Source organism: Sciurus carolinensis, chromosome 2, assembly GCF_902686445.1.
Source record: "Sciurus carolinensis chromosome 2, mSciCar1.2, whole genome shotgun sequence".
Taxonomy (NCBI): Eukaryota; Metazoa; Chordata; class Mammalia; order Rodentia; family Sciuridae; genus Sciurus; species Sciurus carolinensis.
The window spans coordinates 187,928,429-187,953,180 of NC_062214.1; the positions used below are offsets into that span (position 1 = coordinate 187,928,429).

Genomic DNA, 24,752 nt, shown 5'->3' on the forward strand with positions numbered 1-24,752 from the left:
GACGGCTCCCGTGTCCCCCTCTGCGCCAAGACACTTGGTAAGGATGGCCAGCACAAGCCCCGCGTGGCTACGACCCACTCCTGCCTCATCTCCCACCGTGTTCCCAGCACACCAGCGCCACGTGACTGACCTCAGGCCAGTGTCCCCCTGCACGCTGCTCCACTTCTCCCTCTGCATGGCTGTCCCCAGCTGTTCCTCCAGCTCAGGCCTCCCTTCCCCCACTGCCTCCCAGGAAAGCGTTCTGGGCCCCGGGTCACAGAGGTGCCTCCTCTGTGCAGCACTCAGACACTGTCCTGGCTGCGGGTCCCCTGGCCCGGGCAGGGAGCCTGACGTCTCCATAACTATGCACTCTGCTCAGTCAGTTTCAACTGCAAGGAGGAGGCCAGCCTCCCCCACACGGAGGTTTCAAGTCCAGGAGGGCCTGGGATGGACCATGAACTGTTCCTCGGTACTCGAGGAGGGCCAGCTGGTGCTGCTGTCCTCACCGCCACCTGAGTGGCAAGGCCACAGGCATCTGAGAAGAGAACTCCCTCCAGGGGCCTCCGCCAACCAGGCCCAGTCCACCAGCTGGGGATGGCCACCAGGTGTCCGTAAACCCACGCGTGCCGCCCCCTCCCTGGGAGCAAAGGTCTCCCGGGAAGCTGTCTTCTCCGGCGAATGATAAAATGATAAAAGCGCTACTCGACTCACAGTAACTTTACATCGTGAAAATGATCAATCAATATGAAAAAGCTGCTATTACTGTCGCAGAAGCAGGAAGTTTGAGGAAATGGAAAAGGGGTCCCCACAGAAACCCCCCGGAAGTCCAGAGGCTCCCGGGTGAAGGGTCTCCAGAGCATCTGGAGAGATGCTCTGCGCCCAGGGCGGATGCTTGGACCAGGCCAGGAATGAACATGGAGACTACATCCTAGGACCCACCACACCCACGGGACAGAGCAAGGTCACGAGCCCTGGTGCCACACTGCACTCCTGCCGTCTGGGGGCTACACGAGGTCCCCTGCTGAGGCAGGCAGGCGTCTGGAAGCCGAGGCGTCACACTGCCCAACCCTCCCCGGCACGGAGTTCTCAGTGGTACACCTAAGCCCCAGTGGGGTCCTCAGAAGGAGCACAGCCCGTGTTTCCAGGAGAGGACGGGCACTGGCCTGTCCTCTGGCCCCTTACTCCCACCCAGTCTGCCTCTGAACAGCATCCAGGAGGCCTTGTCAGCAGGACCACGGAGAGTCACCCCTTCACCCTCATCCTTCAGGGCACACTGAGGAACAAACAGCACTCAGCCTTGTCCAGTCCACCTCCCCAGCCCAGGGCCCCAGGGTCCAAGCAAGCCCACGGCACAGCGGGAGACCCACGGCACAGCGGGAGGCCCAGAGCGGGGGAGGGATGCTCTCAGGCCTGTGCTCGGCCACTGCAGAAGGCCCAGCCTCAGAGGGGCGTGGAGCTGACTTCTACCCAGCAAGTCCCTCAACCGCGCGTCCACACCCTGGTCTCTCCTGGCTCAGGTTTCCTCAGTGGCACGAGCTCACACACGCAACCGGCACCACCTTTGAGGCTGTGACCAGCAGCAAAACACCCCCACCTCGGAAAAGGTCCCGGAAGCCACTGTCAACACGGGGCCATCAGGGACCCTCCTGGGTCTGGTCCAGGTCCCTGTTCAGCCCTGACCTCTTCATCCGTATTTCCCCACAACCTCCACAGGATTTAAAGCAAGGACTTGAGACTGGCACAGTGGCAAACACCTGCAGCCCCAGCACGTGGGAGGCTGAGAGGGGAGGATCGCTGGCCTGGCCAATGCCACGGACATAAAGTCAGAAATATAAAATCATATTAAGTTGGACAAAGAAGGCCTGGCACAGCTTCTACCCACTGAGGGAGGACGGGGCACCTGCACCACCGGTCACCGCACAGGGATCTCCCCGCTCAGCCTTCCCACCTCAGTGGTCTCGTCACTCCTGTTCCACAGGTGAGGAAACCGAGTCCCAGCAAAGTACCCCAGGGACTGCCAAGTCTTGGCAGCGGGGCAGGGGGACACACAAATAGAAGGTCATCATCCTGGCCTGAAATGGGAGAAGGGAAACCCCCTAAAGGGACTGGTGTCCTTGTCAACTAACCATCTCCCTTCCTACGCCCGTGTGAGTGTCAGGAGGGACGCAAGGAGGCCCTTCAAAGGAGTCCAGGGAGGCTGGGGCGCAGGGCGGCGTCCCCCACGCGGTCTCTGGCTCCCTCCCAAGTCCCCTGAGGCCAGCCCAGGCTGACCATGCTTCTGAGGGCCTGTCCAGCGGCAGCCTGGGAGCCGGGGCCGCCCCTACCTCCATGCGGGCCCTGTAGAAGTCCACGTCGTGCAGCTTCTCCTTGCAGCGGACCAGCTCCATCTCCAGCCGCTCCACGCGGTTCGCCTTCTCCCGCAGGGAGTCCAGCTCGTCCCGGTAGGCGCGGGCAGAGCGGGCGTCGGCTGCCAGCTGGGCATTCTGCAAGGTGGGCACAGGCGGGGAGCCAGCTCAGGTCCCCTCTGGACAGTGAAGGGCCAAGTCCCTAGCGCCTGGTATCCCCAGGACCCTCAGGCCCCGCTGCGGTACCCCAGCCCTGTCCTGCCCTGGACCCAGGCCTTCTGCTCACCTCCTGCTTGACCTTCTGCAGCTCCAGCGCCAGCTGATCCACCTCGTGTCTGGTGTCCACGAGCTGCTCTGTCTTCTCCTCGCTGAAGGGGCAGGACGGGGAGGAGTGTGGGGAGGGGGCTCCTGGGCAGGCCCTGGGAACAGGCCGCCACCTCCCCAGATCGCGCAGGAGTGGGAGGGGACGCGGGCTTTGGGGGTGGGAAGGGGATCTATCTGCCTATGGGGCCTGCAAGTGTCCCTGACTCCAACTCACTTTCTCCAGTTAAGTTTCTAACCCTCAAATTAGGTCCATCTGCCACAGGGCTTCCCTGTGAACACGCAGGACAGGTGAGGAGACCCCAGCCACAGCTGCAGGAGCCCACGACTCCTGGTGAGGAAGGCGAGGACAGGCAGCCCTGGACGACGGGTGAATGACATTCGTGTGGTGCAGGCCCCTGGGAGAGCAGGCTCTCCAGAGGCCCTGAGAGGCCACCATGCGAAGCTCTCCACAGTGTCACTCTTCGAGAAAACACCTATGTGGTCACCTGGCCCCAATGAGACCTGAGGACAGCAATCTACCTCTGACGATCAGCACCCTGGGGCTGAGAGGAACTGACAGACCCGGAAGAGGTCCTGCTCCCTGTGAGGCCCCGGGGGGCGAGCTGGGCCTGGGAGTCAGCGCCAACGCAGAGCAGCCCCGCGCCCCGCAGCCCAGGCCAGGCCAGCGCTCCCACTCACAGCTCCTGTCTGACTCGCCGCAGCCTGGCCTTGGTGTCCGCCAGCTCCACAGCCAGGTGCTGCTTGTCCTCGCTGGAGAGGCTGCTGGTGGGGCTGGGCGTGGAGTCGGCGCTGGAGGACTTGGTGGGGCTGGGCGGGTGCTGCGCCTGGAGGTAGTCCCGCTCCTGCGTCAGGTCCACGATCAGCTGCAGGGGAGAGGTGGGCAGCGGAGGATGAGCCACAGTGCACCCCTGGGCCCAGCACACTGCCCGGGCTCCAGGTGGGTGGAAAAACCACCTGAGGAGAGAGAAGCCCCTGCCGCAAAACCAGGAGGCAGGCGCCGAGAGGATGGAGCCAGGCTCCAAAAAGAGCTCAGGTACTTAGTGGGACTGAGAGGAGTGAAGGAGGGTCTGAGTGGACCAGGGACCGCAAGCTGGGCCTCCTGATCAGCTTCGGCCCCCCTCCATCCTTCTTGCCACTCACTGCAGGGCATCACCCACGTCCCCCCCATAGCAGGCCCTGCCAGCAGGACAGGGAGGTGCCCAGGCCCAAGGTAAGGGGAAGGGCCAGTCCCGAGCCCCTCGCTGAGCCGTCCCGACGGCAGCCGCACCTCGGTGCACTCGTCCCGCTCGTCAATGAGCCTGCGGAGGTGGAGCACCATGCTCCTGGACAGCGCCTCCAGCTCCTCTGGGGCCACGTCCGGCAGCTCCAGCCACTGCAGGTCGAACACGTTCTCCTGGTTGTGGGTCACCTGCAGGCACACACGTCCAGGGCTGCAGAGGCCAGTGCAGGTAGCCCCGGGTTCCTGAGTACCTGCTGCTCACGGCCACGCGGCAGACGGCACAGGAGACAACGGAGGCCGCGTCGCCCCCCGCGTTATCAATCCCCGACGTCAGAGGGGCCCCACCCGGCAAGCCACTCTGCTTTCAAGACTTGAAACACCAGAGAGAACCTCTCACAGTCGTTCCCCTAGAAGGTCCCGGGATAAGAAGATACTGGTGGTGAAGCAAATGTCTTTACTGACAATGAGGGCAGGCCTCTGGGTGGGAGGACGAGGAAGGGGACTTTAGTTCTTTCCTGAAGTAAAATCTGCAACAGGGCAGATGTTAAGCCTCCTCTGCCCGCACAGGGGGGCCCAGGCCATCGGGGGCTACTCTATGCAACATCTAAAGGGATTCTGAGAAGTCTGCATCTCAGTCCCCAGCCACAGGCCAGTGCTTCATCCCTCTCCATCAGCAGGGAGCTGGGATCTGGTCCGGTCCCTGTCCTCTCGTTTTTGGAAGAAAACATTATAACGCTCAGACCTCAGAAAAGGGAAACAAAACCAATGAGATCAGGCACGCTCTCAGACTCGCTGCAGGAAGGTTCTTAAGTGATTCAGAGCAGTAACAATCAAATACACAGTCAAAACAAGGCCCTGTCTAGGGCCCTTCAGTTCCTCCAAGAACAACGCCCGCTCTCCTCTCTCCCCAACTCACAAAGGGCAAGCCTGGACAGAGATGATCTCTGAATTAGAAATCTCACCCCATCATGTAGGCGGGCTCTGGGATTCGGAGGCCAGGTTCTGGGCTGCTCCATTCCCAGGGCTGGGAAAACCCTCAGGCTCAGGGGTTCTGAGGCTGGGTTTCAGGGACTCGATGCCAATGGCAGGCACAGGGTCACCTGCAGAGCTTTTAATTAAAGGCTCCTTTCTCCTGTTCCTAACAAGCAGATTCCTCGTGGGTCCTGGGCACCTGAATTTTTTCTTTTCTTTTTTTTTTTGTGCTGCTGGGGGTTGAACCCAGGGACTTCTGCATGCTAGGCAAGCACTCTACCAATTGAGCTATGTCTGCAGTCCTGCATTTTCTAAAAGTACTAATAAATTGTGAAGCCAGTGCTCAGGATGAGCCATTAAATCTGATAATCACGCCGCTTCTCCTGGATGTGAGTGTGTTAATATCCTGCTGTCTGGGCAGGAAAGACGGCACGTGGTAAAGAACTGACTAATCTCAAGGACCTGGTTCCTGAGCAGATATGGTTTCAAAGCACATGAGGGGAAATTAAAGGGAGAAAGTTCACGGGCTAACAGGCGGCCAGCAAGGGTCGCCAATGTTGACGGAAGTACTGACATTCCTCTGGCACTGCTGGATCCCCGTCCACCACAAGCCGCGCCTGTCTCCTGCTCCAAACCAATTCAGAACTCGATACCCAGCAGTGCCCTGACCGCACCGCCTCCATCCACCCCAGCAGCTCAGGCTCAGCCACCTCCAGCTCCTCCGGGGCTGGCACACCCAGCTCCTTTATCTCCGCTGTCTCAGTAGCCTGAGCACTAAGCCCTAAGGGAACGACTAACCCTAAGGGAAAAGTCACTTTTCAGGTGGACGCTTGCCTCACAAAGAAGCCACCTCTTCACTGATACCAACTGCCAACAGAAGAGCAGAGGGACAGCGGGGGGACCGGCCCATGCCCTGCGATGGTGACCTGCAGTGCGGAGCTCTCTGGACCCCACCGGGGCCTGGGCTGGGGCCGAGTTTCCTGAGGCAGCCCTGGTGGGACCCCCAACCCACCCGGCAGCCGCCTGATTCTCTGCGTGTCATTGACTGCAGCGGAGAATCTATGAAGATCAACTGTTCGGAGCAGGGTGACATTTGCCAGAATACATTTTCAGGGCCTGTAAATCAAATTCTAAGCCTAAACCACTTGACAGCTCTTAAAAATAGTCTGAATCCATATAAGGAGAGAAGAAGGAGGCAGGAGACTTGATGGAGGTAGTTTTTTTTTTTTTCTTTTTTTTTTTAATTTTTATTTTTACTCCTATTTTATTTGGGCTTGCTGATGGCTACCTTTTCAAATAGAATCAATTTGACTATGGCGCCTGAAACCTAAAATTAGCAGAATTATCCATGGGTGGTGCAACCTTAAACATTTCCACCGAGCAGAGAAGGGACACTCCTACCTCCTGGATGTGGGCCACGATGCCCGCCTGGGTCTCGATGTCCAGCTGTTTGATCCGCTCAATGAACTCCTCCTTCCTCTCACACTGTGAAGGGTGGGGGATGTTAAAAGAAGCATTTTGTGAGTGTGGCCACACCCAATGCTCCATCCACAGCCATGGTCAGTTTTGAGTAAACTGCCCACCCCAGCCTAGCTGTCTCCTTTAGAAGGCCACCTTGTCCTGCCCGCCTGAGACTGAGGTTTCTCTGAAAGTGGCTCAAGAGCTTGTTTTCAGAATCCCATCCCAAACCCCCTCCCAGATGGAAAAACACTGGGATGGGACACACAAATCCATGCTTCAGACAAGACCTCCACACCTAGAGGCACGCCCAAGAAGTGGAGACCACCTGGCCTGGGCCCAGAGGCACGTCCTCTCTGTAAAGGGCCATGCGGTCACAGTTTCAGACTTGATACCTGGTCTCTGCCAAGGCTGCTTAGTTCTGCCATTACCGCACAAAAGCAGCCAGAGAGAACAGTACTGGACAGGCCATGCTTATGTTCCAATAAAACTTTATTCACAAAACAGGAAGTGGGTCAAACCTGGCCCACGGCTGTGTAGTCTGCATCTCCCAGCTCTAGATGCTCCTTTACTAGGGACAACTTGCTAGTGGCACCTTGGCCTGAGGGGTCCTCACTAAACCTCCTGCCCAAGGCACCTGGTATGAGAAACAGCTGCCACCTAAGATGTGGCTGGTCACTCTGCTGGGAACCCAGAGGCCTCTGTCATGCTGGACTGAAGGCAGTGCCACTCCCACCTGACCCCAGGGCGACACTTGTCACCACAAATCCAAACCCAGATGGCTGAGGGCGCCCCTCCCCTGCCTGGCGGCGCCCTGCCTGGCGGCGCCCTACCTGGACGGCACAGCCCAGCACCAGCAGCAGCACCTTCTTCATCTCCTCCATGCTCTTCCCTGCTCGAGAGAAGGACACGTTCAATTCAGATGGACTCCACAAAATCCCCCAGGGGCACCGAGGGACAGCCACGTAGCTGCACTCACTCTGTCTCTTTTCTACGTATGAATTTACACTTCACCAGATGAGAATCCTGTGCGTAACGTTTGACACCCTCTCCCCTCCCACACACCACACCCTCTCCCTGCTGGTCACCGAACCGTGATCCACCGCCGCACAGCCAATTCCACCCCCACCCCCGGCCCGTCTGTCCAGGAGTGTCACCGTTTGGCTGGAGAGGTCTAACGCGCATCTGACGGCATGCGCTTGTCATTTTTCATAAGAGGCTACAGACTGGACAAAGGCCACCAATACCCCCAACCAACTCCTTCCAGATATTCCTTCCCTCGACGCTTCAGGGGCTACTGTGAAGAACGTCTGAGGGGCTGACTTCACGCCACCCTCCCTACCTCCTGCTTTTCTGTGGCCACGCCGCTCTGCAGACAAGCGGCAGTTCCCACTGTCCTGCCCTTGACCAACTCCTGTCAACACTCTGCCTAGACTTCAATCCACAGCACGAACCCGCCACTGTTTCACACTGCCACTTTGTGCTCGAGGCTGACCGTGTCCACATCTGCTCATCCGTCACCATTCCTAATCAGAAGGGCTGGCTCCCGACACCTCGGTCACCCAGGAGTGGTGTGACCTGGCCTCGCTGCCTCTGTTTCTGAGCCTCTGCGGCCACATCTCTAACAAGGAGGCAGGTGGCCTGGTGATGGGCGGGGTTCCCTTTCAGGTTAAGAAAAATAATAATAAGGCATTTTTCTGTCTTTCATCACATCCTGTTGTGTGTGGGGAAGAGGGGCCTGCCAAAAGTAGTGTCCTCTCAAAAGACCCACAACACCCACTCGCACGGTGACACAATGGCCCCAAGTACCAACCAGAGACTGCTGGGGAGGAAGACCAAGCACCTGCCCCAAGAGCAAATGCTGGGCTGGGGAGATAGCTCAGTTGGTAAGTGCTTGCCTTACAAGCACAGGGCCCTGGGTTCGATCCCCAGCACCGCAAAAAAAAAAAAAAAAAACCTCCAAACAAACAAAAAACTACACCAAGTAATTATTTAAAACAGCAGTTAAAAAAAAAAAAAAAAAAAAAGAGCTACTGGTCACTTCAGGTCGGTAGCTACAAGGAGCAGTGACCCTCGCCTGGTCCCCTCCACGGAGACCCAGCTATCAACCGCTCTCCCTCACACTGGTGCCGTCCTCGTCCTAGAACTGGGAGCTGAGAGTTCATGCAAACAGCCACCCAGGGCGGCGGGGTCTCGGGCCACCTTCCTGCTCTGGGGACACCCCAGGTCAAGATGCAACACCGCAGATCCGTCTACGACGGCCAAACCCGTGTCTCTGCTGGAAAGCACGGAAGAGCACACACACTTGAAACAGGAAACTCGCCAAGTCCTAGGTTTTGATTCTTTTTTTACATGCGGTGTTGTATGTGGCCCAAGAGGCTCCGCTCCACAGACCACCTTCCCCACGCTGGCTCTCTTCTCCGTCAACGCTGGTGACGACTGGCTGCCGCTCCTCGGCTTTGCTGACAAGCAAAGGTTCGCTGCCCTCCTGGCCCTGGCGCACCACGGGCTGCCCATCAGGCCGCAGGTCACTGGCAAGTGTCCCCTCGTGGCCGGGTGGACAAAGCGCAGGTCCTTCCCGACCCTCACGGCTCATCCTCCCACCGGCCACTCCCTGGGGCCGGGACCGCAGCGTGGAGGCGCGAGGGAAAGCACCGTCAGGGCCGCGGAGCTGCCCAGGCACGAGTGGGAGTTCGTGCAGAAAACCTTCACCTTCTCCAGCACAGGAAGGGCCACGGGGATCCGGGCACCACCCTCAGAACAAGTCAGACAGCTCCAGAGGTCCTGCCCGGGCCACAGCAGGTGGAGAGCAAACCCAGGGGAGGGAGCCTGCCGGCGTGGGTGCTGGCCTCCGCTCACATGGGGGCGACTGCAGGGACCAGCAGCACGTCACGCCCTCAGGAGCACTCCAGGACGGCGTCCTCCACGTTCTCATGGTGGAGAAACAGTGAGGGCTGGGGACAACGGTGACCTAAGGGTCCTGAGCAGATGGGTGTGCGATGTACAAACGTACCAACACGCAGCACTGAACCCCACAAGGATGTGCCTCCGCCACCTGGCCATCAAAAAAGAGAGAGAGGTGGGTGGGAAGGAGGTAAGAATGGAGGAAAGAGGAACTGTGTAGAGGGAAAAGAGGGGTGGAGGGGTGGGGGGAGGGAAAAATAACAGAATGAATCAAACACTATTATCCTATGTAAAAGTATGACTACACAAATGGCACGCCCTCACTCCATGTACAAACAGAGAAACAGTATGTGTCCCATTTGTGTATAATAAAAATAAATTTTAAAAAAAGAGGGGGGAGGGGAGGGGGAGGAGGAGGGGGAGGAGGGGAGGAAGGGAGGAAGGAGAGGAAGAGGAGGAAGGAGAGGAAGGGGAGAGGGAGGTGAAGGGGAGGGGAGGGGAAAGAAAAGGAAACAAAAAAAAAAAAAAAAGGGGGAACAGATGTCAGTATTGGGAGAGCACAGAAGAGACCAGAACCTGGGTCCACGCAGCACCGCCAGCCCACGGTGACACCCTAAGTCACTCCGTCCAGCCACTAGGCCTCAAGAAAACAAAATCTGATCCAGAGCACTAGCACAAACTACAGATTCCTGTCTGCTACGCTTTCAAACAGGGGAAGGTGGTTTCAAAGGTAGAGAACTGAGTTTAGAAAAATTTTCACGGGAAAGAATTTCAACCGGTTGGTGATGAACGGGCACCAAGAAATCCTCGGGGCCTCACTGGGTGATGCAGGGCCTCCCAGGCTCCCTCCAGACCAAGCAAGGGGAACATCTGACAGAGGCATCCTCGATTTCACCCCACAAGGGAAGAGTGGGGAGGAGGACGCGGAAGTCCCCTCCTTTCTCATGAGAAGCTCGGGCCTGACTTTTTTCAAGAATCCGGTGGTAAGAATGGCTTTTTTCATAAATTAACCTGAATGTGGGTTAATTCAAAACACGCCAGGAGACTCTCCCAGGTCCCTGCCAACAAGACCAGTCAGGCAGGCCAAGAACCAGTAGCTCCCTGCCAAGCACCTACTATGTGCTAGCTCTGACCACACAGCCATGAACAGTCCTCTGAGCACAGGCGGATATGGGGACCGACAAGCAAACCAGCAACTTCAAAATGAACAAAGGACTTCCAGTGTGTGGGGGGCCAGGCGAGCCTTCCTGAAGGAAGTGACTGAGCTGAGCCCCAGCAGGAAGAGGACAGATGGGACCCGGAGGAGAGCTGGGGGCACAGGGGCGGCTTGGGCAAGGGCCCGGGCTGAGGACCACGGTGCTTCGGGAATGATAAAGCCTCGTGATTAGCTTCCTGGAGATGGCTTTCGGGGTGAGAAGGGGGCGGCACGCAAAGCCCCGCGGATTTCCACGCTGGTGAGTCACAGGCAACCCCGGGGCGGCACCCAGAAACATCAGACACCCTTCCTCAGCCCATGGACGTACTCTGTTGAATGTGGGGGAGTCCCAGGGGGATCCCAGGCAGCCTGAGTCAGTGGCTGAGTCTAAGAAAAATCTTACTTATCTACTACCCGCCTGGGAGTCCGGGCAGAGAAATGAACCCCAGCCCTCTCAGCAGGCTCGGAACGCGGCAAACTGATCTAAGCTACGTGCAAAGTGACACAGAAAGGAGACTGTCTGATCCCGCACACGGAGTACAGTGGCTGTGGGGACAAAAATGCAGACCACCGTCCTCTAAAATGGGAGGCTTGGTCAGATCAGGTAGGAACTGACCAGCTGGACCACCTGGTCCCGAGTCCTGGCAGCCGTGCTTGGTCACCACTCAGCGTGGACTCGGCCTCAGACTGCTAAACAGAATCAGCATGTGACAAAACCTTTCCTCCATGACTGGGGTGTGATTTCTAGGGTCCCTTCTGGCTCTCCGCTTTGGTTCTCTTGGTTAGAGCCATTTAAATGTTCAGAACACACTTTTTGGTTTCTGGATACAGAAAATAAATCCTGCCACCTATAAATGCTGCCTGAGGCATGAAGCCAAGGATTTAGGCAGAGGCGGGCAAGCACCCCCTCCCAAGAGGGCGCCTCCCTCCCTGGCCCACAGGGCACGCTCTGCTTTGCCCAGGTGGGGCAGGAAGCAGCAGGTGCTCCACCAGTGTTTGCTGCCCACCTGCCTGACCTCCAGGCCCTGGGAGATCAAGAGAGAACAGGGTCCTTCTCCTCTCGTTGGGAGGCGGATTCAGACGCAGGCGTGCATCCCAGTACCGGGCATCCGCTCTCCTCTGACTATACCCTCGGGTGGACCCCCAACTCTGCTTTCCCTGGTTTTCTATTTAAAAACCAAGCCTTTCCGAGTCTGAACACGGCTCCATGTCTTCCGGAAGAGCAGCGTGTCCACAGAGTCACCATGGTGCAGCTCTGCAGGTCCTCCTGGGGGCTCTGCTAGCCACGGAATGGCGGTTTACCATGGTCTCAGCAGTCAGGGTCCCTCCCACGGCAACCGCCAGGGAACAGTGCAGAGTTCCTCACGTGGGGCAGGTGGGACCTTCCACCTGTGCCCCAGCCGTGGGGTGGGAGATGAGCCTCCCGACACGCAGGCAGGAGGAATCTGAGAAACCCTCACCCGTCTTAGGCCCAGAATGTCACACAGGTGGCCCTGGCCAGGCAGTACTGTAGCCAAGCGCTCCCACTTGTTAATTGAGTCATTCAACAAACATGTGGACTTCCGCAGTGTGGAGACACCTGTCTGTCTGACATGGTGCTGGGGTCTCCCCTGTGCACCCTGACCAGAGGCCCCCATCCCAGTGTGTCACCCGTATCAAGTCTGTCCCACCCCTATGGGTCCCCCAGAACCTCTCCCATGACAGAGGACAGTTGCCCCTGCTTAGGTAGAAAATCTGAAGCCACACCGCTAACACCAGAAGCTGACTCCCCTGCCCCCCAGCCTGTGGGGCTGCAGGAGTTGAGAGCAGACACGTGTCCTAGCACGGAACCCAAGAGGAGGGAACAGAAGCATCAGCTGCAGACTGAGCTTGAGACCCAGTTTGACCTGGGGAGGAGGTGAGGTATCAGTCCACAGCTGACGGTCAGAGCAAGGGTCCCTCCCAGCGCCCGGCAGAAAACTCCAAGCCCAAACCCTGCGGGAAACACAAGACCTTCAGCAAACATCATCTCTTCCCTCCGTCTCCTCGAACGGCCGTGGCCGCAGAGAGCAGGCCTGCTAGAAGCCATGGCGCGGTCACTGCAGCCAGCAGAGTGCTCCCTCTGGGCACAGGCCATGGCTGGGAAGTTTACTAAACAAAGTCTGGTATCCAGGCAGAGCGAGGGCTGGTCAGAGGGCCGGCCTCCAGTGTGCTGGGCGCTCGCCTCTGCTCATGGGAGCAGGGCTCTGCCGGTTCCCTGGAAGCACAGCATTGGCCTCCAGCTCCGGGGCCCAGCCAGCCCAGCACAGCAGGCGGACCAAGAGCCTCACTTCTGAACCCAGAGAGCAGCATGGAACGCAGGAGCAGGTGGGCGCTGCATGGTCCCAAGTAGAGTCCGGGGGCTTTTGTGAACCTGCTCTCTGAAGGACCAAACAGGAAATATTAGAAGGATCAAAATGCCTGCAAGATTACTTAAAAAAAAAAAAATTCTTTCCTCCTCATTCAAAGGACCTAAGGTTTTTGCAAATACAAAAATAACTGAAAAACAAACAAGCAGGATTAGAGAGTCAAGGCCAGGAGAAGTGAAGTAAAAATAACGAGCAGGGCTGGGGAAGACCGGATTGCTCATCCAGCCCCCGGCAGACCTTGGCCTGTGTGCTGCAGCCGCTGCCTGGGCCCTGGGTGCGGATGCCCGGGCAGTGGCAGGGGAATGGAGGAGACCCTCTGGTTTTCAAAAGAGCAATGTCGGCGGCAAAAGGGTGGCTCCCAGCTGGCCGGAGCCTGAGCCTGCCCTCAGTTGCCAGGGGAGGCCAGTGGCCCTCGGCTGCAGCTGGGAGGGGTGTTTCCATGGGATCAAGGACAGAGAACAGTACAGACTGGGCGGTCAAGCAGGAAACATCTGGAGTCTCAGGGGCTCTGCTCGTCTCGGGCTTGGAGGCCCACTCTTGGGCAGTCCTCCTCCTGCCCTGGGCCTGTTGTCCCCCGGGAGATGCCAGCACATCTCCCGCTTCTACCTCGGCCACCTCTCCTCACTGCAGTCTGGATCTGGCGTGACCCGGAAGGCCTGTATGTTAAGGGTTCAGTCCCACAGTGGTGCTATTGGGAGGTGGCGGAGCCTTTAAGAGGAGGGGCCTAATGGGAGGCCTTCAGGTCAGTTGGGGGGGGCGTGCCCACAAAAGGGACTATGAAACAAGGTCCCTTCTCTTTCCTCTTTTCCCTTCCCCACCTCAGGTGAGCTGTGCCCTCAGGCGAGCAGTTCTGCTCCACCACACACTCTGAGGCCTAAAGCTTCAGGGGCAACTGACTGTGGACTGGAACCTCCAACACCGTGATCTGGAATAAACTCATCTAAGTCAGATATCTCTGGTACTTGTTACAGTGATGGACAAGTGAATGACATGCCCACCTTCTCTGCTTAGAGCTCCCCAAAGCCCTGCCCAAGCACGGCCTCCTCCAGGAAGCCTTCCCAACCGCACTCTCCCTTCCCATTTGGTGAAGCACACACCCACGCCATCCCACACACCAGAAGAGCTGTTATTATGGACCACATCTCCCTCCCCTTCCTGCCCCAGTGCAGATGGGGGGCTCCCAAGCAGAGGCGGTCTATTTCTCCAAGGCCCCTGGATCCAAGGAACTCTGGCTGAGGCACAGGTTTGGGCTGAGCTCCTTCTGTGAGCCTCTGGGCATGGGCAGCCAGTCAAGGTGTGGGAGGGTCAGAAACTGGGCCAGAGTCATAAACTGCTTCCTCGGCTAGACCAGTATATATGGCAGGTCCTGCACTCAGCCGAGCAGGAAGGACATGCACAGAACACTCTGAGCCCACAAAGGCTTTTCCCTGCTGCTGGAAGCCCCTCCTGGAACCACCTTGGGAAGAAAACTTAGGACCAACCACCAGACACTGAAAGCAGTGACTGAAGCCCCAAGACTGTTCCCTAAGGTTCTGGCTGCACTCACGGCAAGGCGCGGCACAGAAGGCATATGGGGTCATAGCCCCTCCACAGGCTCCTGGGAATCTTGTTTGGCATTTAGAATACAAGAAATGCCAGGGCTGAACAATGGTGGAGACCAGTCCTTCTGCGTGGGACCACTGGGTGATGGCCCACGAATCTAACCATCTCCGCAATTTATGGTAACAAATTCATGTTTACCTGCGGGACCTCTGTGCCCTGTGCCTCCAAACAAGCTCCTCCTTTCCCTGGGCTGGTTTCTGCACCTATATGTCTCTTTCCCTTCTGTTTGGAACAGCTTAGGTGAGATCAGCAGTTTCCGAATCTGAACCACGACTGTTTGGGTTGGATACAAACCTTGGAAGAGAAAGTCATGCTCTCTTCCAGCACAACTGTTCTATGATTCATCACAGAAATTAATTTGCTAATGCCCTGGCTTCCTATCAGACAAAGCTACCCTTTTCGCATGTGTGGCACAGGGACAGGCCTGGCTCCTGAGGAAGGTGAGGAGAGGCCGGAGCTGGGGGGCTTCTACCTGACACTCTCCCCTCCTTTATAGATGGAGCGGACTTGAGTTCTTGATCTTCCTAAGACATCCTATGACTACACTCAGCAAGAAGCCACATGAACACGTTAAGTGGATGTGCAGTTGGCGGGATGGGACAGCCCTCCGTGGCCATCTGTGGCCTAGAGGGACACACAGCTGGCTCTGGGCAGGGACTGAACTGCACTCACTTTGACCACTGAGGCGTGGTTCTCTGTGAGCGTGGGGTGAAGAGCACCAGGAGCTCAACCTGAGGGGAGGGGGCAGGGGACTAGCAGACCCCACGCACAGGCGAGCTTGGCGCACCTGCCACGGCCCAGGCACTCAGGACACTGGCCAAGGACAGCACAAGCCCAAAGAGTCCTGCCTCAGGAGGGGAGAGGTCCTGCCCCGGGGGAATGAGCAATGGGACACTTGTGTGATATAAGCCAGTCAGGTGTCTGCACGCAGGGGAGGCAGGCTGTGAGCCCAGGAAGGCAGTGTGGGCGCTGGGCAGAGGCGGCCACGCCAAGGGGTGGCAGCCAGAGGGCCTTGCCAGAGCTGCTCCTGTGAGTGCCTCAGGGACCAGCATAGCGGGCAGAGGGAGCAAGGGCCCTGGTGCTGGGGCAGCCACGCCAGAGCAGACCACAGGCAGCTGCAGAGGCCACCCTGGTGAGCAGCCAGGGGAAGGTGGCAGTGGCCTGAAGGACGCGGCAGCAGAGGAGCAGGGCAGGGCTCAGCTTCTGGGCACGTCCTAAAGGCGGCACCAAGGCACAGCTGAAGGAATGGTCCTGGACAAGGGGCACTGAAGATTTGGCCAGGGAGACCCATGGGATGCGGGACAGCACGGTCCTGAGAGCCCTGCACACCACCTGGCCCCCAGAAGACTTCTCTGCAAAGTGTCATCGTATCAAAGCTGAGGATGGTCCCAAAAGGGTCCTGTCAGACTCCAGGCCACGCTCCAAGAAGCAGGGTCCACAGTAATGAGACAACTGACAGACGCATCCCCAGGGGACCAGGACGCAACTGGAGACAGTGCAAAACCACAACACAGTCTCAGAGACAGAGAAGAGACAAGGCACAGGACCCAGCGGAGGGGAGTGAGGGCTGAGGCGAGACCCCAAAGCAAGCTGAGGTCTCCGACGGCGCGCCTCCTCGCGCTGCCTGCACTGCCCCGAATTCCACCCAGCGCAGTGGAGGAGAGAGATGTCCCCTCTGACAGGTGTGGAAGCAAAGCCGACGTCACAGGAAACCTCCCATGAGCTGCGACACCTCCTGCTTTAGGTCAGAGGAAGAGAGAGGAACGTTTGGCCTCTCAGGACCTTTCAGAGCCAGGCAGAGGGTGTCGGGTGATGAGACCCCTGCTGGAATCTGGGCCCTGGTTCCCTTGTGGTATGTTTGCCCCAAACAGAAGAACCCCCACCGTGAAACGTCACAATCAGCAGTGCAGCATCAGCAGCTCCGGGACAGCACAAGCTGGCTGCTACTTCAGAGCCAGGAGGGAAACGGCACCCCCTCGCCCCAGGCACCCACACAAAGAAGAAAGAAGAGAAACCAAAGAAGCACAAAATACTTCACACCTCTATTTTTAAAATGCAAAACTGAAAACACTGTTCTATAAATAGGTCTCTGCCTCTGGCATCTGTTTGCATCTTCTGCTGGAGGATGTCCCCTGCCATTCTCCTCTGCTCTCAGAGCCACCGAGACGCTTGTCAAACCCACCTGTCCATGCACTGTGCCTGGCGGGGCCACCTCTGCCCTCGAAGGCCGCCTGCTGGGGCCACTGTCTACCTGTCAGTCAGCCCTGCCCACGCCTGAGCCCAGGGAGGGTGCTGCTCCGCTCCCTCCCCAGCTTGCCAGGGCTCCACCTCGCCTCCGCTTCTGCTTCCCAGTTGGGACCAGAACCTTGCACTGATGGTACACGAGGCAGGGTCCCGGGCCCCTTCAACTCACTGTCATGGGTTAAAAATCAGCTTCCTTGTAAAGCCCTGAAACTAGACTGGGGTGAGGGTTGCACAACTGTGTACTCTTATGAAATAAAGTCACTAAACTATACATTTAAAATGAGTGAACTTTATGGTCAGCAAATCATACCTCAATCAAGCTGTTAAAAAAAAAAAAAAAAAATCAGTGACCACTCCTCTGTAGATTCCCCTGCTCAGGGTCAAGCCCAAGGTGGGCCCCGAGTTCTCTGCACTCCACCTCTCCACCTCTGGCATGGGGGGGCCTGGTGGAGGCAGAGAGAGGGCGGGTCTCCGGGTGGGAAGGGCGGTGACCAGCAAGCTGCACAGGTGACGGGGTCGGACACACCAGACTGGTCCACCCACCTCTGCCATTTTTATAGGTCCAGTGTGGCCACAGCCCCCAGAGCAGCCAACGCCGAGATGGCCGCAGGCGAGGCCAATGCAGGAGCTCGGCCCAGCACTGGGGCAGCTGCCAGTGAGCTCTCTGCTTACGAGCCAGTGACCAAGGTCGGGTCAGAAGCCCGTAGAGCCTCTGTCCCTAAATAAATCCCTCATCCAGCAGTGGCAGCACAGCCTCTTCCCAGCGGCACGTGTGGTTCCCACAGGCAGCTCACACTGGCTCAGGGGCGTCCTTCTCTCCTGCTCCTCCAGAGTAGACCCGAGTTCAAACCACCAGCCCCGCCAGGCACCACCCAGCCTACAAACGAGCCAGGAAGGCAGTGCATCCTGCTTGGCAAAGCAGACCCCTCTTCCCTGAAGTTATCAGGGTCCCCACTGCCTCTAGAGCCCGGGCCGTGGCTGGGGTGGGCTGAGTTGGCATCATCCAACTTTCTTTGGAGGGAGGGCGGGCATGAAATAAAAGCAGAAAGCACGTGGCCCCAGAGCAGAGCCAGGGCCAAGAACCGGAGTTCCCTGTAGTGACGCACGGAACGGGAGGTTGCGCCCTGCCGGGAGCCACCAGGTAGCCCAGCAGACTCCCGGGCCGCTGTGCCAGGCAGTGAGTGAAGACAGCAGGAGACCAAGGACACTTCTTCCTTTAGCTCACAGAGAAAAGGTGATAGGTGGCTGGCTGGGGTCCAGAGAGAGTGCCCCACCCCCACTGCACCGGGAGGCCACTGCTGCGCCGGCAGGGACAGGCTCCACGTGAGAGCCGCGCCGCTGATTCATGTTCTTGACTGGGCACAAGGCAACTGAACTTCTGTCACAGACAGCAGAAAGGACAGCCAGAGTCCAGGGCAAGAAAAGGCCAGCAACGGAGGCTCTGTAAAAGCCTCTACCATCCAGGAGCCTTGCTTCCTGCATCCTACAGGTCTGGGTTTTCCTGCCTTCCTGACCCCTCACCCACTCCAGAAGGACCCGGCCCAGGGTTCCAAACACCATCAGAACAGTGACCCAGCCAGGGAGTAAGGCACCCCTGGGGCCTATGAGCCAGGGGGCAGCAAACAATGTGAATGAAGGGATCTGTCACCCTCTTTAGGTCACCCAGGTGCTACCTGACAGACGTGAATTAAGCCCTAACTTTCTGGAAGATGCCAGGAAGACATTCACCTGGTCCTTCAAGCTGACAGCGAGCATCAGAGGCAGGAGGACTTAGACTCTTTACCACTGCTGCTCTGAGTCCAGTGGGGGACAGGAGACAGATGAATGACCATACACCCTGGTGAGCTCTACCTCAGAGCAGCAAGAGCAAAGCCTCACAGGACCCAGCCCGGGACACATGAGCACCCTAGAAAGACGCTCGCCTAAGGTGCTGCACCCAGCACATGGAATCTGACTCCGCTCTACCCAGGCGGTGAGACCCCCAAGACCCCGCCCATGACTCAGACCCCGAGGCCCAGACCCATCCTCTCAGGCGACACAAAGCAGTGGCCTCCGCGTGCACAGCTCGGGGCCGGGAAGGATTCACTCTTAAGGAAGAAATATGCTCTTGGCTGCACGCCTCGGGGCAGCAGACCCACGCTTAAATCTCACCAAAATGATCGTGTTTCCACCGCGCTGGCTCCAAGCTGGCAGCCAGCGCTCTGTGGCCAACAGCTGTCCAAAGTCAATGGCACTGCCAGGGCACTCCAGGGGGCGAGCGGGGCTTTCACTCACCAGACAGCGGGTCTTTGCCAATCATCAAAACATTGGGCAAATTCATGACGATCAGCTGCTGGAGCACTTCCTACAGAGACAAAGGGGGAAAGACACCGTTAAGAACGGGAAGCGAAAATAAAGACCAACACGGAAATTACAGCTGACCAAATCGCTGGGTGAATGTGCACTTGCTGAGTGACACGAAGACACCAGGTAGTAGGAAGGGCCGTTTAAGATAAAAACCTACGTAAAAATCAAAGTCTGATGGTACTTCTGTCACGATCATTATCAAATAAAAATGTCGTCTGTCTGTTTCTGAAGAGATCCTTCATTATTTTTGTTGTATCTTAGGCAATGAAAACCAAACAGAGAACAGGAACTAGAGCTGCTCCCTACAGAGAACAGGAATTGCGAAGTCCCCGGACTTCACGACATCGGGACTCGGGAGCCAGGCCTTAGGCTGGTCTGTGGTACAAGTTCTAGGTGACTCCCACTGACCGCAGTTACATCCTGGGACAGGGAGACATCAGGGATACTCTGGGTAGAGGTGGCACAGGGGACAAGAGCTGCTCCTGGCCCTGGACCAAGGGCCTGTGAGGGAAGGCCAGGACAGGCCAGAGGCCACGCAGCCTGTGCACCAGCCCTCTACGGCACCTCCCAGGGCACTTCTCAGGCCAGGCCAGCTCCTTCCCTCCCAGGGTGCTGCTTTTCATGATCAGAGGACAGAAACCAGTGTTGCACAAGACAAAGGTCCAGGGCCCGGGCCACCTTGGGAGAGAACCAAGGTCACCTTCGCCCACCATCTGCCCTCCCCTTCCAATTCCTGGCTGCTGTCCTGCCGCTACCATCCAAGTCTTGGGACCACTCCGTCCTCCATCCGGGTGCAGGGTTTATAAATGAGACTACATGGGAAATAATCTGTTTTGTTTTGTTTTTGAAATAATCTTAAAGATCTGGGCAAAGCAATACTGAATTTTATGCTAATGATAATCTAAGCAAAATACTGCTAGAAAGTATTGGTAGAAAACCTGTGTATTCACCTCCCATTTAATTTAATCCATACTTTCTAATTTTCCCCCTAAGAAACATATTTTGCAATTAAGAAATGTTTGTTCAATTCTCAGCACCGCAAAAATCAATAAATTCTAGAAGAAAAAAATTTTTTAAAAATTTTTGTGTCTTTCAAAACACCATAGGGAGGGGGGCCAACCCTTAACAGGGGTCCCCTCTTGTCCCTGCAAGACTTCTGATTCTATTCTTCACACTTGAATAAATCCTACTCCTTTCACTCAAAAAAACAAACAAACAAACAAAACAAAAAAAAAAAAACACAGGTCTCCCAAGACCTGACCCTATGGCCAAAAATGCCCCCAAATATCAACTAGTTCCCTAAAAGACCATCGACCACATTTCCAGAAAAGCGGACTGAGGCCAGGGCTCTCCACTAATGCATAACTCAAGCAAGACATTAATTTCAAATTTTCTAGTAGCTGCCTTTTAAGAAGTAAATAAAGCAGGCAAAATTATTCTGAGAATATACTTGAATAAAGCCCACATACCTAAAATCAGTTCAACAGATAATATAAAATTCATTGAGATATTTTGCATTCTTTTTTTCACTGTCTTTGAAAACCAGTGTGAATTTTTAAAACTTTTATTATTCGGGTGTGTACTTTGTACTTAGAGCACGCCTCAATTTGAATGCTGGATTTTCACTGGAAACACCTGCACTGCATGCAAATTTCACGAAATTTACAGTGGAAAACCGATTTCTATTGCTGAGCTGGGCTGTTCCAAACACCACGATCATTTTTCTGTGACTGCACTGAGAATCTGTTTTTAACTTGAAGTTAACATGATAAATCCACTTCCTCAGACACGCCAGTCACGTCTTAAGGGCCTGACACAGTCGCAGGTAGCTGGAGACCACCCAGCACTGATGACCCTCAGGGCCATTGTTCTCCCTAGGAAAACCTGCAGTGGTCGGGCCTCCGGGTGACAGACCAGGCCTCAGTCTCGCAGGGACGTGAGGAGGGTGCTGACGAGAGGACCCTCCCTGCTGGCACTGGGAACAGAAGGGCACTGTAGAGGCCGCAGGCGACGCGGGTCTGCCGGGGCACCTGGTCCCACCCTGGCCGGTGGCAGGGCAGGCCGCCATGCAGCTCAGGCCTCAGCTGGCCCTCCCAGAGATCCCCTACAGAGCAAGCAGTCGGGTGGGGTGCAAAGACCACAGTCGGGCTGGACCTTGTGCCCCTTCCCAGGTCCCCCTCAGTGGGTGGGCTTTCAGATCCTCACACGAGATGCTGGGGAAACCCTGGAATTTCCTTTTCATAAATGAGCGGGGACTAACTGCATCCTGGGGTGACGCACTGGCGGTTAACTACTGCAAACACCTGCCCCCAACAGCAACCAAAAAAGAAAGAAAACTAAAAGAAAACCCGGAGGGGGGAGGGCGGTGTTTGGATCCTGCAGGGGCAACTTGAGGCCCGGGGAGGCGCGAGCTGGAAAGCACTTTCTGGCAGAAGAGCAGAGCCCACCCGATGCCACAAGACAACAAACCCACACCTTGACCTTGGTCACCCAAGACCAAGTTGAACGGGGGAGGCCGGGACCCACCAGGAAGCTCCTGTCGCCCGGCTGGTAGCGGGGCCCCAGGGGCAGCATCTGCATCTGCACTCAGGGTCCAGGAGCCCAGGAGGCCGGCATCAGCTTCCTGACCCTGACCCACAGTGGCCGGTCTCGAGGTTGGCTCCCGGGGCCGCTGCAGAGCAGAGCTGGAAGCACAGCAGCACAGAGCGAGCAGAGTGCAGGCAGTTTAGAGGAGGAGAGACCCCCAAGGACACCGACCCAAATGACAGCACGTTCCCTGTTAGAGCCAACAGGGCTCCACCAAGCCTCCCCAGCATCTTCTAAAGACTCCCCAATATGGTTCTATCACCATGAATGAAGATACTCTAACCTCGTGGCCGTTCCAGCAGAGAAATGCAGTTAGAGAAGCTACTACCAGGTATGTTGAGCTCTGAAGAGGACAGACCCAACAGAAGACAAGGCAGTCACCCCTTCCCGAGACATTCACAGGACTCCGCCTGTGAAACGCACTGCCACTTTAAAACGCCCCCTCAAAAACACAAATGGCACCCCCAGCACCCCCAGCAAGAACCAAGAAGGGAGAACATGCTGGCCAGGAGTGTCCCAGGGTTCAGGGCCCACGCCCCTTAAAACATAGACTCAGGTGTCCCAGGAGGTCCACCCACCACCCGAGCGAGTAGGGGCCCTACCCCCAGCCAGGCCACCTGTCCTCCAACCCGCTAAGACAGAGGGCCATCCTGTCCACAGGTGGGAGAAACGCAGAGCCCTGGTGAGCCTCAGTAACAGCACGTGCGCACGGCGGAGGTCACCTTTGGTTTCCACTGGAAACCAGGGACGGCTGGATCAAGAACAATGACGTCATGAAAAATGAGATAATATCTTTTTCTCCCCCAAATGAAATTGAATGTCACTGTTTGATCACGTGTCGGGAAGGCACGATCGATGCTGCCCAAGGGCAGCAGCTCTGTCAACGCAGAGTCCACCAGGGAAACCCCAGGAAAGTTAAGAGACACCCCAGCAGAGGAGCCAGGAAAAGTGATGGTGATGGCTGCCAAGGAGACGGGGATGGTCCAAGCAGGGAAATGAGCTTTCACAATGGACATTTAAACCCTAAGGAGGCCGAGCAAGATGGCGCACGCCTGTAATCCAGGGGAGTTGGGAGGCTGAGGCAGGAGGATCCCAAGTTCAAGGCCAGCCTCAGCAACCTGACAAGACCCAGTTTCAAAATAAAAAGGGCTGGGGGTGTGGCTCGGTGGTTAAGCACCCTTGGGGTCAACCTAAGCAATGCAGCTGTTGACCTGCCCACACTGAGTGGAAACTGGGAAGCAGAAAGACCAGTGAGGCCGGGTCTGCGCCAAGGGCCAGCGAGCCCTCAGGCCTCGTGTGAGTTCCGACACTCAAAGGACCCACACTCGGTGCCTCCTGTGAGCTGAGGGTGCTGGGCCAGGCGGGGGTTGGCCATGTGCAGCACGGGGACAGCAACCACAGGCTTCCGGAGGCCAAGGACGTTGCCAGCAAGTGTCCCACCTTTCCAGCATGGACAGTGGATTCCACCTTTGGTCCCAGGAGCGCCCCACTGCCTACCGCTGCCCACCAGGGTGCTCTTCCTCACACATCCCGCCACCTGGCCCCCCAGCTGGACCCCACTTGTCCCCCGAGGCTCAGCTGAAAGGTCACCTCCTCCAGGCAGCATGGGTGGGCGCTCCCTCCGACTCCCATGGCTTCATCTGCGTGCCTGCGTGGGCCACAATTTGCCTGTCAATCAGATCCCCGCTGGGGCAGCAAAAAGCTGCTAATAGTGACAGTTGGGAAGATTAGATGGGAAAACATTCCTCAAATTTTGTCTTGAGCAAGGTTTTAAAAGCCTCCAGTGTGGGAGGTGTCCTCTCTGCCACCCGCCGACAAGAGGATCAGTCCTGAAAAGCAGCTGCTCTGCTTTGCCGTGGAGACGAGGTGGCTTCCTCGGTTCAGTCAGCTCCTCTGCCTCCAAACGTGGCAAACCTGACACTCCTCAGGACTCACAGGAGGAGTTCAGAAGGCTTCAAAGCGGGAGGCAGAACAGGGACAGTTCAGAATCCGTCTTGTGATCTCCCACGGCTCCTGTGCGTGGAATACCGATACGAATGTAAGAGACGCTTCGAGGTGAAGCGGCAACACTGGCCTGAGTACACCGTGCTTTCCGATCGCAGAGCCCCACACGAGGGCTGGAGAGGCAGCTCAGAGGCAGGGCGCTGGGCTACGTCCCCAGCACTGCCCCAGCACCCCCCCCAGGACCAAGTGCCATCACTTAAGAGCAAACTCAGCAAAACAGGTGAATTTCTAAATTCCCAGACTACAGAAGTGACTCCTGACAGGAAGGTCCCAACTGTGCGTGAATGTAACAGGGGCTCCAGGAAAGGGGCAGCGCTGAGTGGACCCCGCAGGACGCCTGCCCCAGAAGCTGCACAGGCCAGCCAGGCGCAGGCAGGCGAGGCAGGCGCGGGGAGCCCCACAGACACCCCGACAGCCAGGACAGCTCCCTCTGCGCACACTGGGACACATCTCACAAAGCCTCCCACCCTGACCTGGCCCAGAGGATGCCCGGAAGGTGGTTTGACAGTCTGCTGGTCCAAACAGAAGCCACCTGCAATGGCGCTGGGGACCGGCCACCCTCACCCTCCCCAACCAGAGAGAGGTCCCGTCTCCCTCCCTCTCCCGACATTCCCGCGCGGCCACCAGGGCAGGAATCACCAGCACTCCCCATCTGAGGGACCCGGGGCACACGGGGGGCCCCAGGTCTCACAGCAGGATGCAGAGTGAGGGGAACCGGGTCTGCAGGCTGTCTCCCCCTTGGCCCGAACCTGGCACCTCTGCAGGTGACACCTGCCACACACCTTCAGGACTGACCCGTGTCACTCACAGCCTGCCCCAGCCCAAGCGGGACTTGACCCCCAGACCAAGCTGCAGAGCCTGTTTTCTGGAAATGGCGCAGCCAGGAGCTCTACTTTCTAATAGCCACTGGGTGGAAACGTGAGCAACGATCGACCTGAGGTCTGCCCAGAGCCCGGCCCTCGGGGCCTGCCTGTACTTCCATCTGGCCAGGGGCTCCCGGCTCTGCGAGGACCCTGAGGGGGCAGGCAGCCCTGGCAACACCAGTGAGGGGATGGGGGTAAAAAGCGTGCGTCCATGTTAAGAGCCTCTCACGTGAAGCTGCCGATAGACTCGATCCATCTGTTCTACCTCATTTCAATTAATCCGGGGTCCCCAGGCCTGAAACCAGCTCCATCTGCACAAGCCAG

The 24,752-nt window shown here is 57.3% G+C and overlaps 1 protein-coding gene across 3 annotated transcripts in view; it reads right to left on the minus strand.

Annotated features, from left to right (window-relative positions):
- Positions 1 to 24,752, minus strand: part of Ccdc88c (coiled-coil domain containing 88C) — a 116,492-nt gene that overhangs the window by 52,880 nt on the left and 38,860 nt on the right. For 2 of the 3 annotated variants that reach the window (XM_047538705.1, XM_047538707.1), the window contains 7 exons: positions 18,904 to 18,973; positions 7,131 to 7,189; positions 6,241 to 6,324; positions 3,916 to 4,056; positions 3,327 to 3,511; positions 2,611 to 2,692; positions 2,304 to 2,462 (listed from right to left, as the gene is read on the minus strand). In XM_047538705.1, the coding sequence (XP_047394661.1) occupies positions 2,304 to 2,462; positions 2,611 to 2,692; positions 3,327 to 3,511; positions 3,916 to 4,056; positions 6,241 to 6,324; positions 7,131 to 7,189; positions 18,904 to 18,973 (780 nt within the window). Of the gene's footprint in view, positions 1 to 2,303; positions 2,463 to 2,610; positions 2,693 to 3,326; positions 3,512 to 3,915; positions 4,057 to 6,240; positions 6,325 to 7,130; positions 7,190 to 12,388; positions 12,480 to 18,903; positions 18,974 to 24,752 lie in introns of those variants that run through there. The other variant, XM_047538706.1, reaches the window with a different exon arrangement.